Consider the following 16,972-nt stretch of genomic DNA (forward strand, 5'->3'; position numbering starts at 1 on the left):
TGAGAGATCATAGTCATCCCGCACGGGCACTTTTCTCTTCCCTGCCATCTGCAAAACGGCTTAGGTCTATTTGAATCCACACAGCTAGGTACAGGAAAAGTTTTTACCCCACTGCTGTAACAGTATACAACACTAACCAATGTGCTACCTTTAGTAACTAGAGTTGGACTGCTCCACCCAAGCACATCGGTAAATTACACTGCCACTTTAAGCATTCTCATTCTGAGTTCTCTGACTGTCGGCTGGCATTATTGTTACTACTGTTACCATTATTTATTGCTATTGCTGTTGCACTACTCACTGTCATTGTCATTGTTTTGTTTGTGCAGTGTTTCTACTGTCTTTGTCCATAGTCTGTGGAGAAGCATTCAGGAATATTTTCATGATACATGTACATGGTACTTGTATCTATGACAATAAACTTGAAACTTAAATGGAAGTCCTCGTTAAGTCAAATCCTAGTAACATGAATGGGTATATCTCAGGGAATGACTGCACATATTGCACATTTTATCCTCATGTTATCCACTAGTGTCTGAGTGGTCCAGAGTGGTGTGGACTGCAACAGACAAAAAGGGTAGAGACCGGATGCCATGCTGACATAAAAATTTACTGGAACTACTTATAAAAATTCACCACTGTGTTCTTCTTACTCACCCCAATAAAAGCAAGATGTGTTGAAGAAAAGTGTCTTCTACAACGTAAATGAAAAATTTTGTACTGGAATAATGCACCGTATTTCATGCGGCTTAGCTGGGCTGTATACATTTTCACAAATCACAGTTGCACTGCAGTACAAGACCCAATCGGTCGCACAAAATGAGCTTCTACTAACTCAAACCCTTGCGTTCTCTGAGCTTTTTCGTGCTTCACCAATACTAAGGCAGGGAGTTGATCCCAGAAACAGCCGATTGTTCAATTCCAAACAGCAAGGAATTCAGAGTCAATCCCTCACAGTGAAATTGATTCTGTGCCTGCGTGTGTCCGACAAAAGTATTTTCCATCTTGCTCCCACCGGCGCAGACAATCTTGCTCCTACCATCAAACCTCTCCAGCTGATGTAGAATCCTGCTTCACAAGTTGTGTTTGACTTGCTGAAGCGTTCCCACATTTCTCCCCTCCTCGTCTCTCTGCATTGGCTTCCTAAAGCCCTCCGGATCAAATTCAACACTATGGTTATAGCCGACAAAACCATCAATGGATCTGCTCCCCAATATCTACAACATCTGATCATTCGCTACACTCCAACCGGATAGCTATGCTCCTTCACCTCTGCGAGCTTGGTGGTCCAACGCACAAAAGGTTAAAAAGCACAAAGGTTTTTGGTTCCGGCTCTAAAATGATGGAGCGACCTCCCCATCTCACTCAGAACTCCTGAATCTCTCTCAATATCTAAGAAGGGTCTTAAAACTCACCTCTTCCGGATTCACTTCACCCATGATCTCTTAAGCTCCTGTAATATGTAAATGTTCATGCTGCTAAAGTCTGAGATCATAACTGTTGAATAACGGATAAACTTTCAGACAGCTACTTGTTTAAAGTAAATGTTTAATTTAAAAAAAATTAGGAATGTGATTAGGAATTGTTGATTATTTGGATAAATCTTTATGCAGCTACTCACGATGTATGTTGGTTCATATGGTGGAAAGTAACAAATTAACTGTTTCAGAATCACGTGTCTACATCTGAGTCTCTCTTTCTGCTGATGGAATGCACACATTGTATTTCCTGTGAGATGTGTGTCTGCTAAATTAATAAATGTAAATGTAAGAACCTTAATTCAGATGCAGCTGTTGTTTAGGAATGCCGCCTTCCACACAACACATATCAATAATTTGGCGGTACTTAAGACAGGTCAAAAAAACAAAGTACATTGTAGTATTTGCAACAAAATGCTACCATACAATACAAAACATCGCCAATGATAAAATATGTAAAGGCTACCCATCCTTAGGAGCCGAGAGAGAAAAGTCTGGTGCAGGTTTAGCTCTGATATCCAGCTCTCCAAGTTACGTCGCTATATAAATTCGTAGTTTACCATTAACGTTTAAATTATCTTAAGATGGATTTATGTAAATCCATACCAAGTAATTTGGAGAGTTTAATTAAAATGTAAGTGCCGCTGTCAGTTTAATTCCAACACGGACTGAACACAGACGACGTTTTGCAAAATCATTGTTGGTCGGAGGTTCAGGCCGTAACGGCAACATCGGTCCTCAACGACCGACTCTTTTCCAAAGCTGGTGAACTTCTCTCAAGTAAATAAATGCGCTTGTCTCAGGAGCTCGAATGTCAAACCTATAATAATGTTCTTGCACTGAAACTTGTAATTCTGCTGAAAGCATCTGCAGCGCACTGTTGTGACAAAGCAGCTGCCTTCTACATTAGCTTCGCGTTGTAGGTGTTTCAGAAGTCTGTGGGTTTGTTGGTCAAGGTCCTGTTCTGACAGACAATGAATGTGCTGCTCATTCAGTACATAGAGATAAGTTGAAAAACCCTGCAGTATCTCTTTAATGTCCTTTGATAATCATGTACACGTCTGACGTGTTCAGCACGATGAATAAAGTTCGCAAGGTATACTTCTCCAGATTTATTGAACGGTGTCAAGATCCACTGGCATTCACAATATGCTTTGTGAGTGGGGGGCTTTTCCCCTCATTCTGAAGTTTCTGGAATCGGAGTCGACTCCGACACTCTTCAGTTGGACAGATCTAGCCAACGCGTCTCTTTCTCTCACATCTCGCGAGACGTGGCTCAACTCCCGGAAGTCCGTAAGGCAAAAAATAACCGGAAGTAAGTACGTGGCCGCTGCAGCTGACATTCGGCATGATGGCGGCGGAGCTACAGAGACCTGACACAAACAGTGACAGCTCCAGCCGGCTGGAAGTCTCCATCGACGGCCTGACTCTGAGCCCCGATTCAGAGGGCGAGCAGGAGCAGGTTGAAAGGTTAAATCCTCTCGTGCGCGAGGAGGAGAGCGCGCTGCAAAGTAAAGCTCGCGGTAACGATGGGGAAGACGAGCCTGAGACTGAGAATGCCAAAACCATGGAAAGGAAATGGGGCTTCTCTCTCCAGGAGCTCTACGGTCTGGCTGTTAAATTCTTCAAAGGTACGAAACGGCGCGGTGCGGTCTCCCTTGCACCTGGAAACCGTGTAGACGTTTTAGTGGTGGCGTTGGCGCGCGTTGAGCCGCGCGCACTGCAGTCAGATAGCCTATGTTAGTCAGATCAACTCACTCACTGTGTGTGTGTAGCCCTTTAAAGTTTCTGACAGGGTTTTTAACTCCTAATTTTAAACACGGCATTGTTATTAACTGGTGGCACAGCGAGTAGCGCTGCTCTCTCACACACACAGCGCCTGGGTGGGTGGTGCGAGAGGACGTGGGTTCGATTCCTCTGTGTGGAGTTTTGCCTGTTCAGTATTCTCCCTGTGTCTTATCTGTGTGGGTTTCCTTCGGGTGCTCCGGTTTCCTCCCACAGTCCAAAGACCTGCTGTTCAGGTTCCCCCCATAGTGTGTGAGTGACAGAGAGAGTGTGTTCCACTGATGTATGAATGAGTGACCCATTCTAAGTAGTGTATCTAGCAGTGTAAGTCTCCTTGGTAAATAAGGTGTGTGGGCTGATAACACTACATAGAGTTCATTGGAAATTGCTCTGGACAAAAGTGTCTGCTAAATAAATGTAAACTGTTGCTTAGGTGATGACTTTATCCAAGCCAAATATCACTGTCAGTAATCATCTGTGCACTAATTAATTTACCCACTTGTACAGCTGGGTAGTCTTAGTTACTGGAGTAGTTTTTGAAGAGTACCATGATGATCAAGGGTACTACAGCAGGAGTGTTACTTGTACCGGAGGCGTCCGCATGAGAAGAAAACAGTGGTAATGTACCAGGCCACCAGATGTATGAGAGCTTAGCTTGTCAAGGCAGACCTGCTGTGTACGGGCTAATGAGGGAAGCACCACTTGTCATGTGACTTTTCATTACAAAACTTGTCTGTAGACAACTGCTCGAACCTTGTACAAGTGCAGTATTTATGGCCATGCTTCTCTCTTTGCTAAGTTCGTTCATCTGACATGGCCCTCCGTAGTTTTTATTTTTTTATTTTTTTTTTTTTAATAATGAGTGATACTCAAATTAATTGTATTAGTAGTATTTTCTATATGATTGTCTTCAATTATTGTGGCTATTTTCTACTTGTGCACTTTTTACCTCTTTGTGAATCTTATGTCAAAGTATTTATTTTGGTTCGAGCTGTTTTGGACTGTAATTTATGCCACAGTTCTCAGCAGGTACAATTGTGAAGATTATGTGCAAGACAGCAACTACTGTGACATTTCAGGCCTAATTACACCCCCCCCCCCCCCCCCCCCAAAGGAGCCTACATGTGTGTTAAATAGGTTTTGTTTTGAACTTATGATTGATTGATTGAAATTAAGCCTTTGGAAACTTTCACTTTTCTGGGCTTTGCTTGCCTTCATTGCCATCCCTATCGGAATACTCAACTTTCCTGCCTTAGCGCATTATCTCTCAGCTCAGTAGTTCAGGAACCACCCTTGGTCCTGTGTTTTGGCTGGGAACAGTTGTTGGTGCTGCTGCTCTTCCTGTTTAACTGATGTCCTTATCCAAGGCAGCTTGCAATGAACAGTTATTGTTTCTCTCTAGGTTGAACAGAAACTTTTCATTGATAATTGCTTGGTTGTCAGTGCTGAATGTGGTTTTATCCCATCTCAACTGCTTTAATAAATATGGATGCTGTGAAGTACAATTGACTTAGTGTTACATCTTTATTTTGGTTAATATGCTGACCTATCTGTCAAAAGTAAATAAAAATACTATTATTTCATGTCTAGAAATTACTGTCTTACACGGCATCAGCCTTGATACAAATAATGCAAATAAGTAGATAAGAGAAGTAAAATAAGTAAGGAAGAATTTCTGTCTCAAGGAAATTAATTTGCTTTTAAGAAAGTCGAATTTGTAACCGAGCTGTTAATGAATTTAAAATCAGCATCTGTATTTTCAGTATGAAATGTGTGAAGTTTGGCACATGTACAAATAGTAATTCCTTGTTCACATACTAATGTATCTGTGTACTTTGTTTTTTGGGAAAATAAGATAATGCACACACACACTTTCTGAACCGCTTGTCCCATACGGGGTTGCGGGGAACCGGAGCCTAACCCGGCAACTGAGGGCGCAAGGCTGGAGGGGGAGGAGACACACCCAGGACGGGACGCCAGTCCGTCGCAAGGCACCCCAAGTGGGACTCGAACCCCAGAGCAACCCACCGGAGAGCAGGACCTGGTCCAACCCACTACGCCACCGCATCCCCCTAAAATAAGATAATGTTTTGCTGGAATTTTAGTGTTCCCATTAAATGACCCTTTGACTTGTTCAAATGAAGGTATGGCCTTTAGCTACAATATAACATTGTCAGTTTGAGATTAAGTTTGAGAGAAGGACAGCTGTGTGTAGGATGTAGAATCAGCCTTTGTCCACAAAGTGAATTGGTTGATGCTGCGTGGTCATCTCAGAGTTGAGCTCTGAGTCCCTCAGCTCATCCTGTTGGTTCTACCTGATGACACAATGGACACTGAGGATGTCATTTGGACATGCTCCTGTCTGGTCAGGAAGGTGAACCACTGACTGAGTTTCAGAGAGGACTTTGTGTACATAATAGGACACTGAAGTAGATTTTAAAAATGACTGACACATTATCATAGAATGCAAAATTTGATGTAAATTCTTCCGACTTAGTGAGACTGCTTGCTTTTCTGTATTTCCTATTTAAATTTACCGGTAATAACGTTACATCCTATGGGATGTTCATGGAAAGTCATTTGACTTTGGTATATGTTCTGTGCTTGCGAGGCTTTGGCTAGATGGTCTTCAGTATGGAATGAGTGGTGACAACTCTGTTCCTTCATGAATGCTGTGCACTTATCAATGGCTAGTGCTCAAAACAGTAAAAAATTGGTTCTGTGTCCGTTTCCTGGGCTTACCGCGGTACTCTGAATCAGAGATTCTTAAAGCTGTTGTGTATTTTGTTGTAGTACCAGCAAGTGTGAAATGACTCCATGTTGGTTCCCCTTGTTAATCACATGCAATGTGAGAAATAGGAGGTTGTTCCTGAAGAAAAGATACGAGAACCTACATTTTGGAGGTTATTATAAATGCTTGTGTTATATAGTGTGCTCTGACAAGTCTATGGATATTCATTTTGTATTACAGCTGTGCGTTTCAGGTCTCGCCTGCTATTGTGGATGAGAAGACTGCTCATTGTTCTCTGTCAGTGTTAATAATGAGGAAGCTCAGTCTTAATGGGATCCTGTACACTGAGAATAACCTCTACAGCAGCTCATGAATATATATACAATATATACACACACTGTATATATTGTGGGAGGGGGAGCAACACACACACATCCATACATACTTTTTTCATACAATGGGCTTATTATTCAATCCATTCAGCATTTTTACCCAGATACCTTTTACACAAGTAAAATAATGTATTTAATTCTATCTTTCACTCTGCAAAGCATGTTGAGTCTTCTGTGCTTCTTCTGTAATAAAAACAATATAGTTCCTTCTTCCCATCACACTGACAGTCTTAACCAGTCACAACCCTTAAACAACATAAATCTAATATCATAAATGGCTGATTTAATACTATTATTATTAGTCATTCATTAAGCATGACATTTTTCTTCAAAGTGGCAAGCTGTGTTAAGCTATTTAAAAGGATTTATACATTTATGCAGCAGATTTCTTTTTACAGGAGCAAATTAGAATAAGTATGTTGATCAAGGGTGCTGCAGTAGGAGCAGGTGTCAAATATTTGGCATTGTGCCCACATATTTTGGGGGCATGGCAGCATAATGGGTAAAACCAATGCTCCTCTGCTGCTTGGTGGGTTCTCCCATTCATTCTTCCTTTGCCATGGAAACCTCAGGAGTTACTACTATGAGTTGGACTGGACTCGATGGGACATTCACCCACATACTTGACATAGTAAAAGACATAGGAAATGCTCTTGTGAACTTTCTTCATATGAGAAATATCCATGAGCCAGATGAACAAAATGTCTCCATAGATTGTCGACCTATGCAACCCTGTACTAAACAAGCATTTGTTGATAATGAATGGAAATAATATGTGCTAGAAAAATATTGTATTAAATATTATGAAATATTTTTTATTATCTTTGTGCATAGGAATACCTTTTTGATTTAGTATTTTAATTTTAGTTAACATACTTCTTCATGAAAACAATAGTCTCCCCCCAGAGGAATTAGTGCAATCCCTCCCTGTACAATGGAAATTCACCAGATGCAATGATTTCATAGAACAAATTACCCACATTATATGTTTATGGGTGTAGCTGAAAAGGGCCGTAATCAGTGGTGTGTGTTTTTTAAGGACTCTGCTGTGCTATTTTAAGCATGGACTTCATACCCAGCAACTTGTAAGAACCATAGACCTGAATTGCAGTAGGGCACTGCTGTGTGTTTCTAGTGCAGTGTATTGAGCTCACAGAAAGAATGCTTCGGGTCAAGGTGCTGGAGTGGTTTGTCGGCCAAGTAAGTGGGGAAAGAGGCCTCTAAACTGCTGAATGTGCAGCTCTTTACTTACAGTTTGCTTCCTGCTCATCCCTATTGCTTTGGGTTCATGAGGAAGAGCAAATCCAGGAATATGCTGGCAAACCTGTTGCTTCCTGTTGTTTTTAACTGTGCAGACAATGAGTTTGAAGGTCACTCCTGACATGAGCAGGCAGCACTCCCAGCAGACCTCTTGATCTGTGCTCTGTTTTGCTGGAGACTTGTTCACAATAGTTGCTGCGTATCAGACACTTATTGCATTGTGGGTAAAGTACTATATGGTCAGATTCAGAGAAAAAATTATTAAAGTGCAATTAAAAGGTCTCATTCGTGTGTTAAAATTGTGTAGATATTTTGTATGTCATTAGTATTATTTTGGCTTCATAACTGATGCTTATGAATAACTGTACAGTATTTATACAGCAGTGTATTTTTATTGAGCCAGTTGAGGATAAGTACTTTGCATGCAGGTAGTGTAGCTGTAGCAGGCAGCGACAGTACAGCTACTTGACTAATACATGCGTCTTTCCCTGTAGAGAAAGACGGGAAAGCCTTCCATCCAACGTACGAGGAGAAGCTCCGTCTTGTTGCACTCCACAAGCAGGTGACGCTGGGGCCATACAACCCGGATGCCTGTCCCGAAGTCGGCTTCTTTGATGTGCTTGGGAATGACAGGAGGTACTGCGCTACCTTCTCTGTGTGTGTCTAAACTGAGACTCCTTTTGCCTCCTACTGCTAAACGTGTGTTGCATAATTAGGCAATGAAAGAGGTCTTTATGTGCAGTCAGTGACTAATGTCAGCTTAAGGTGCACTTAAAACAAGTCATCCGGTCCTCTCATAAATGACAAAAGCTAATCCAGCCAGTAAGTGTACCGATGATGAGCATTCTCTGTGGGTTGAGCTTTGCTGAGCAAATAAATGTTTCACAACCTTACTGAACCAAGGGTTGTAGCAGAAACATTCACTGAGCTTAAAATATGTACTGTTAATGAAAATATAACTGACTGCTTTGTCTTGAACTCTTGCAAAACATTTGAGCTATAACAGTAATACATGTGCACAGCTGCATACTCTATTGCTAAAGGAAGAATCCTTGTAGTTTTATAGTGTGGTGTCAAATGTTTGTTTTGCTGTATTTGACTACTGGTATAGTTTCTGTTTTATTTGTCTCTGGGTCTGACTTTGAGAGAGTGTAACACACTGCAACTAAAATCCATTTTGGACTGGTTCCACACAGATTGTCCTTTGAACAAATTGTTCTTTTAATTGGGAGGCTGGAGTTGTCATAGCGCTTATTACCTCCCTGTTCCTCCAGGAAAGAGTGGGCATCGTTGGGCAACATGGAGAAGGAGGATGCCATGGTAGAGTTTGTCAGGCTACTGAACAAGTGCTGTAAATTATTTGCACCTTACATCACATCACACAAAATTGAGAGAGAAGAACGAGAGAGGAAGAGGTAAGGACTCCTCCAAGGATTCCATGTGCCAGGTTATGAGTTGCCTTGGTCTTCTGTCTCCAGTCTTCTGTCTCTGGGACCATATGGTCTGTCACTATTGTAGAATTTACATTTAACTGTGTCCTCTGCTCAACACGTGTGCAGGAAGGAAGAGGAAGAGCAGCGGCGCAGAGAGGAAGAGGAGCAGGAGCGCCGGCGTCAGGAGGAAGAGAGACGGCGCCAAGAGGAAGAGCAGCGGTTGCGGCGGGAGGAAGAGGAAAGGAGGCAGATGGAGGAGGAGAGACTGCGTGTGGAGCAGCAGAAGTGAGTGGGTCTCCCGCATGCACATCTGGCTCTGTGTTAATGTAATTTTTGAAGATGAAGTGAGTGCAGTTGCCAGGTTTGCACCATTCATCAAAACATCCAGTTTTTCTCCAGAAAACAGGATTTCAGTTTTCTACCTCAGTTTCATACTGAATCTCCAGTAGCTGAAGACATAAATAAATAGGGTTTCATTTCTTGATGTAAACCAGGCGAGCTGGACTTTGCTTTCTGCCTTTTTACTCAGGGTTCACGTGTCTGCTTTGTGTGATGGCCCTCTGTTTCTCACATGTGCAGGCAGCAGATCATGGCAGCACTCAACGCCCAGACAGCGGTGCAATTTCAGCAGTACGCTGCCCAGCAATACCCAGGCAACGTGGAGCAGCAGCAGGTGCTCATCCGCCAGCTGCAGGAACAGCACTACCAGCAGTACATGCAGCAGCTCTACCAGGTGCAGCTGGCACAGCAGCAGGTGTGTGAGCCTGGCCCAAAAGGAGGACAGGGCAGGGTACTGTATGCATTTCTTAATTCTGTAAGGACAAAGTTTTGGTTTAATTCTCCTCATTGTGGAGACCCTCCATATTTCTCCACAGGCTGCCTTACAGAAGCAGCAGGAGGAAGCGATTGTGTCATCTTCGTCTGAGGGAGGGTTGTGCGCTGCCCGTCCCAGTGCTATGGACAGCCCTGCTCTGAATGGGCAACCTAGTGCACATGCGGAGTGTCTGGATCGAGAGTCTGAGGTGGAGCCTGCCGAGGAACTGATAGAAAATGGACCAGTAGGTACGTGCCATGCTCATTGCAACTGAGCCAATGGTGTCTGTACTAGTACAAATGGATAAGGATGTGCTCTTTCAATGAGAATATCTGTTCCTGGTCTTGTGGAAAAAAATCTGCACCACACTCTCAGGCTTCCCCTCTCCTCCTCTGCAGATGTGGCCCCTGTGATTGCTGCCCCCTCTATGTGGACGCGACCACAGATCAAGGACTTTAAGGAGAAGATCCGGCAGGATGCAGACTCTGTGATTACAGTGGGCCGGGGTGAGGTGGTGACGGTGCGTGTGCCCACCCACCAGGAGGGCTCCTACCTCTTCTGGGAGTTTGCCACGGACCACTATGATATCGGCTTTGGTGTATACTTTGAGTGGACAGACTCGGCCAACGCGGCAGTCAGCGTCCACGTCAGCGAGTCAAGCGATGACGAAGAGGACGAGAGTGGTGTGCTCCTTTACTTTTTTTTCTCTTTTGATCTTTTTGCATCTGGTGTTTATCATTACTTTATTAAATAGGATGCATACAGCTCGTTGTGTAGTGGTTATAGCTGCTGCCTTTGGACCCAGAGGTTGCAGGTTTCAGTCTTACCGCCATCTGTAGTACCTTTGAGCAAGGTACTTACTCTAAAATTGCTCCTGTAAAAATTACCCAGCTTTATAAATGGGTAAATAATAGTACTATTAAGTTATTTTGGAGAAAAGTTGTCAGCTAAATGAAATAATTCTTTCTAGATTTTCAGTTCCTCTGTTACAGTAGGTGTTGGTGCTGTGGAGCGTGTGGCAGTAATGGTTTCGAGTAGAGCATGAGAAACAAGCCCAGTGTCTTGGCCCTTTCCACAGGGGACGGCCCAAGTGAGGAAGAAAAAGCCAAAAAGAATGCAAGCAAGCCCCAGGTGGATGAGATAGTGCCGGTGTACCGGCGGGACTGCCACGAGGAGGTGTACGCTGGGAGCCATCAGTACCCCGGGCGAGGGGTGTATCTGCTCAAGTTCGACAACTCTTACTCTCTCTGGCGATCCAAAACGGTCTACTACAGAGTGTACTACACCAGATAGGTCCAAAGTCTAACGCTGGAGGCTTTCCCAGTGCCCCCTCAGGGTCTGGAGAGGAGGCGAGGAGCACACATTTGCATGCCCAGTAGGAGGGCCTCTTGTCCTTTTCTGAAAGGAGATGAGTAGTTCAGCCCCATATCCCCACCTCTCTGCTCACAGCTCACGTTTGTTTCCAGCGAAACACTGCCGTAGCTTTCCAGCAGAACTGAGCGCCATTCCCTTCTTTCTTTTTCTTTTAATCCCCTCTTGTATAATTCTGTGCTCTGTTTTCAGTGGTTATACACGATGTATACGCTGCATTAGATCCACATATTAACATCTACAAAGGCAGCATTCATGAGCAACATAATTTTTGCAATACAAAAGAAAACATTTAAGGATTAAATGGCATCAGAACATGACCAGATATTCCATAATTGCAGATACTTAAGATGGAGGGAAATGCAGCCAAAATACTGCAAAAAGTGAAATATAGACTATTGTGGTAAAAATGAAATCCTGTTCAAATGTTACAGATCATCATAACTAAAAGGAGCAAAGTAGGAGCTACAAACAGTGTGTAGCTGCATGTGTGTGTGCACCTGGACTCTCTGGGCTGCTGCAAGTACATCTGTTGAAGGTTTGACTGGGGTGTTTTGTTTCCTGGAAACCACATTTTCTGTAACTGCTAAAAGCAGCCCTGGCTCTCATTCATTTTTGAATAAACAAGCAAAACCAAGTAACGAATACACCACCTTTTTGGAGCTCATGTTGCTCGCAAAATGTATAGTGATATTCATCTTGAATTCCAGTCATCTAGGGTACATGGTAGGGGTTCATCAAGGCCAAAATTACATTTGTTATTGTAATTAATTCCCCAGACAGGGTGATAATCATAATAGCAACTGATGTCAAAATAATTTTCCTATCTTAATGTGATCTTATGACTTGTGGCAATTTCTCATATATCCTGCCTTATTCACCTCATGGCATGTTCACATTCTTGCAGGTAGTGCATAGAGCAATTCTGCTTCACAACTCTAAGAAATGATGCTGTTTTCCAGCTGTCTTATGAAGTTAAAATGTATTTCAGGAGGTTACCCTTGAAGGCTTTTAGCTTTGGGAATCTCTGTATGACATGCCCTTACTTTTTGAAGTTTCTTCACTTGCTGCGCTTACCAGCTGATCCAAATGGTCCTTGGGAACTTGCACCATGCTTGGTAGGCTTGCTGTTTTCCACTCATCTCCTTCCATCATTTGCTCTCTTGAGTTTCTGTTGGCTTCGGCTGCTCCAAACACCCCCCAGTGTGCTCCATTGCTGCAAACTTACTTCGCTCCTGGTGTGTTAAACTGTAGCAAGTAATTATTTCCGAAGAGAAGGTTCTTTATTTTACCATCTCCTTGAAGCAGCAAAAACAGTATAAAACTAATGCATCCATCTTACTGATGTTTGTGGGCATCTCTCTCTCCCTCTCCCCCGCCTCTCGCCCTCCCTCCGGTCTTAACTTTTTACTTTTCCGTCTTCGTTTGAGGCTTCTGTCCTCGCTCAACTTCTCTGTGTAAGGCTCGGTGGACAAAGTTCCTCAAGTGGCTTCTCAAACACAACTGCAGACTATTTTGCCATGGCTATATTACCAGTACACCTGTTACATTTGATTTTTTTTTTTTTTTTTCTTTATTTCCCTACAGAAGCTACATGTAAAACACCAATCTCTAGTCTTTTTTTGTAACTTTGTTTACTGGATTTTCTCATAGGGATCTGAAGAGCAAGTGGAATGTCCTTGGTGTCATGATCAAGCTTGCAGTTCTCTGTGATCTGCACTAAACCCAGTTCTGGCTGTGGCTTATGAGTCCTGAGCAAAGGAGCTCTTGCTGTGTCCTGCAGTGTTGCTTTTTTGAGTCCTTTGCGACCCAGTTTGTATATAACACCATAGTCCTGATTGCTGTGAACTTAATGGAATACTGTTTTGTGTACAGTGGGGGGTGGCATGAAAGTGTTTAACATTATCACTGTCACTAGCTGACACACACTTGGCACGAACAAATCAACTTTCAGATCAACAGCCTTGACTGTTACCGTCCTAGCAGTCTTGTAGATGTTGGTGTTTTTATTCCGAGGACAGGATTTCATCATCAGTGGTTCTACTCTGCAGTGAAAATGTTAAATACAGTCCTTACTGGAAGGAAATGGAGGTCAGGGTTAGGTCTTTTTTTGTAATCGATTTATGCAGAATGAGATTGTACATTGATTGATGTTAAAAGGTGAAGACCCATGTAAATTTGCAGACTTGTACGAGGAGTCAAGTTGAGAGGATTTTCGTGGCTTTGACCAGTTTGATCAAGTGTAAAACTCTTGGGTGTGTATTTAATCTTAATTAAACTTCCATATATCTGTACTAATGGACTCTGACTCTTTCATAATGCAGTTCTGTTAGTCATAAAAGGGTAGGATGTTTGTTCTAGTATACCTATTTCAGTTGTTTAAAAGTAATGGTCATCATAAACTTGGTTGCATTTACTTGTTAAAAGTAATGAACTAGATATTTTTTGCCAAGAGGTCAAAATATTGCTGGGAAATCAAACCTCAGGATCAAATGCATTTAATGTCTTCAGATTTAAAGATTTACCACCTTAAGAAAATGTTGCACAGGACTGGTTACTGTGTTTGGGTTGGTATTTGATCTCATCTTCTGAAGGGAAGGGCCCAAGACTCAGCAGTTTGCCAACATACACTGCATCTGTAGTTGGCTTTTTTTTTTTTTTTTTTTTTTTCCCCCTTTCTTCAAATTTGGGTATGAATTGAAGGAATGTGTGTTCACATCTATACTCATCATGAGATGGAGAGATATAATGAATTTTTTTTTTTAAACTGACTGCTGCCTTTACCATTATTCCTTTTATTGATATACAGTACTTGCATATCAAAGCTGGTGTCTTGGGTTTTGAGGCCTGTGTTGGTTGGCTTCCATCCAGATTCAATGTTTGGCCTGTCTGTTCAGCTTCTGAATCACTTTATACAGAGCTACTTATATGTAAAAGGTTTCCCATTGGGTCCTTATCAACCCATTCAACAACTTTACTGTCCATTCTTTGTCAGTATGCATGATTGTAAAAACTAATTTCTATGAATAATAATGTAATGATACACATAAGACTCCTGAGTTTACTATGCGTACAAACAATTGTAATACTTGTATCTGAGTCTGATATAAATTAAGCCCTTTAATCATATCCAACCTGTACTGTCCAACTACAACCACAAGGGGGCAGTAAGCCCTTCAGGTAGTGGTACTCTGAATTACCTCAATCGCAACCCTTGTGTAATACCTGCGACTTGATCATTATTCTCATTAGTTAAATTTTTTCTTTAAAGATTTTGTTTGAATTAAGTCCCACTAACTATACTGTCGGTCATACTAGAGAAATATTCGTCCTCTAAATTTTCTTATGTAATATGAATAATTTAACCAGTTTTTAGCCGAGCTAAAATTGAGGCACTCTGCTGTGTAAGATCATCTTCATGTCTACTGTTACAAAAATATATTCAGTTAGAGTGATCTATATATTTTCTAACTACATATTTACAGTATTTTCTCACTGTTCAATGTTCCTGTTCCATCGGGGACAATGGTCCAGGTCCACCTGGAAATCCAGTCCGCATTTTCCCTACAGCAGCCCGTGAAGAAATGGAGGCAGGTAGGTAACTGGTCGCAGTTGTTCCAGATCCGAGCTACAGGTGATCCGCCAGATCCTGGTTTTCCTGCGTCTATGACGGACTCGCGCTCCAGTGTAGCTGGCTGTCAGCAGCTCAGCGCGAGCAGCCCAACCGGGCATCTTTTGTAGAACATGGCGGGATATTCACTTTGTTCAAACACAGCACTGTGTAAAACAACCAAACTTCGGCTTCTGTTGTGAGGGGGGACGCGACACGGTGCTTATTTACACTTTGTTGTGGTGGGAAAAGTTTAAAAAAAAAAAAAAAAAAAAATGCCGTTTGTCGCGAGGACAGTGGAGCCGCGGCTTCTGTGCCGGCAGCCGAGAGGTTCGGCGGTGCCGGACGAGCGCGCTCCCGGGTCTCCGGCGCTGTTCGCCACGCTAGACGAGGTGTGGGGTCGCGCGCTGGGCGGACTGCTCCAGCAGCTGTCCGACCTGTCCCGGCACGCGGCCGACCTTTTCTCGGACCTCGAGGCGGAGAGCCGAAGCGTGTGGCTGCGCTCCGCGGGGCTCCAGCGGCGCCTGGAGACGCTACAGGGCTCCGTGCGGAGCCTGGACCCCAAAAAAGTCAAAATCCGTAAGTTCAAATTTTTCGCACAGCGACATTTCACTTACCAGCAAGCAACAGAAAAAAAACATAGTGTATTTTTTTATTTTAATACGAATATGTAGTTTCCTCAGGTAAATATGATATAATCACTCGCAAGACAAGTCCGTCACCGCCTGAGGAATGTTCACCAGTTTTTCTAGTTGACTGCGAAGAAGAAGTATTAACTTCGCGCGAGTGTGTAGCCGCTCTTATTTTGCTGTGTCTAAACAGAAAAGCAAGTGTTTAGAGGGCCGCTTGGGAGAAGCGGCCACAGACACACAGTTTGTGGAGGCAGACATTCGCGGACGTGTGTGAAGGTCTTTCTGAGGCACGGTTTCCGCGAGCGCGAGTGGAGCACAGTGTGTATTTGTGGAAGCGGCCTTGCCAGCCTCTTGGCTTTTTTCGGCACGTTCCCTCCTGTATGTATGTGTGTTGTTCACTTCAAGAACACACTCACTTGTCTCCAGAATATGTTGTTTTGGTCTTGGGAGGAGGTGTGCAGCATGTTTTTGCTTTTTTTTTTTTTTTTTTGGAAAACCACTCAGTGATTTGCAGTCTGATCACTAGTAGCCACCGTCACAGGGAGGAGGATGTGGTTCCCAACAAGCGCTGGACCCGCTGGTGTTGTTGTGTGGCCTGGCGCTTGGCGGATGCCCACGTCTCCCTTCCTCTCTGCTTCCCTTTCCTCCCTTTCCCAGTGTTTTCCATTACATTTATTCTCCTTCCCCGGGAAGCCGCAGGTCATGTGGGATGGGGATGGAGAGGAGCCCACCGGGACCTCAGCTGTGGACCTGGACTCCATCTCCATGAGGAGACGCTGTCTTTCGTTGAGAGCCCAGATCTGAGGCCCGCAGAGTGTGTGGCAGAACTGGAAGGGATGCATCCTCTCAGTGGTACAGCAAAATTCAAAGCAGTCGTGACATTACATGTTATAATATATGAAATGTACGACAATGGTAGGCGCCTGCTTCTTGCCTGGACCCAGAGCACATTTGGAGGGGACTTGTGTTCCACGGCAGGGGGTGAATTTCCCTAGACCAAGTTTTGTCCCATATGCCCTCAAGCACCACTGTTATTGAGCAGTGATTTCATGCTTGATCATGTATGTGAATCTCTTTTCTGGGTGCATTTCCTGTGATCCTCTGAAATCTGGAGTAAGAAATGTTTTCTTCTGCCAGATGTTCAAGCCTGTCTCTTGTTGCTGTAGTCTTATTTATGCTGCAGTTGCGTATTTATTTTATTTTTTTTCTTTGCCCTTCTCCTTGGCTGGTTTGTTCTAGAAACAAGTCAGCGTAGCTGCATTATAAAATGCTCAAACAGTCCCAAAAAACTACCAGTGGTTTAAAACCTGTTGCTTAGATGTCTGCCAGCATTTCATCTGTTTCTCAATTGTGAAACAGTTGAGCTATGCAGCTCTTAGTAGGACTGAATGGTTTTCTAGTGTGGTTAAGCTTTCTTGTCGTTTTTTTTATAAAATGTTCTCTCAGATGGTGAGGTGTTTTCTCCT

General features: G+C 43.2%; 2 protein-coding genes across 4 annotated transcripts in view; both read left to right on the forward strand.

Moving 5' to 3' along the window:
- Positions 1 to 2,805: 2,805 nt before the first annotated feature.
- acbd3 (acyl-Coenzyme A binding domain containing 3) lies at positions 2,806 to 11,888 on the forward strand. Its single transcript, XM_018735050.2, has 8 exons — positions 2,806 to 3,109; positions 8,141 to 8,282; positions 8,921 to 9,061; positions 9,206 to 9,364; positions 9,659 to 9,833; positions 9,955 to 10,141; positions 10,292 to 10,576; positions 10,972 to 11,888. Exons 1-8 carry the CDS (start codon positions 2,827 to 2,829, stop codon positions 11,184 to 11,186), a joined length of 1,587 nt encoding a protein of 528 aa, XP_018590566.2. The 5' UTR covers positions 2,806 to 2,826; the 3' UTR covers positions 11,187 to 11,888.
- Positions 11,889 to 14,911: 3,023 nt separating this feature from the next.
- Positions 14,912 to 16,972, forward strand: part of nhsl1b (NHS-like 1b) — a 103,209-nt gene continuing 101,148 nt past the window's right edge. For all 3 annotated transcript variants that reach the window (XM_029251045.1, XM_029251048.1, XM_029251050.1), the window contains exon 1: positions 14,912 to 15,453. In XM_029251045.1, coding sequence (XP_029106878.1) covers positions 15,150 to 15,453 — 304 coding nt within the window. In that variant the 5' untranslated portion in view covers positions 14,912 to 15,149. The remainder of the gene's footprint in view (positions 15,454 to 16,972) is intronic.

The sequence above is a fragment of the Scleropages formosus genome, chromosome 1 (genome assembly GCF_900964775.1).
Source record: "Scleropages formosus chromosome 1, fSclFor1.1, whole genome shotgun sequence".
NCBI lineage: Eukaryota > Metazoa > Chordata > Actinopteri > Osteoglossiformes > Osteoglossidae > Scleropages > Scleropages formosus.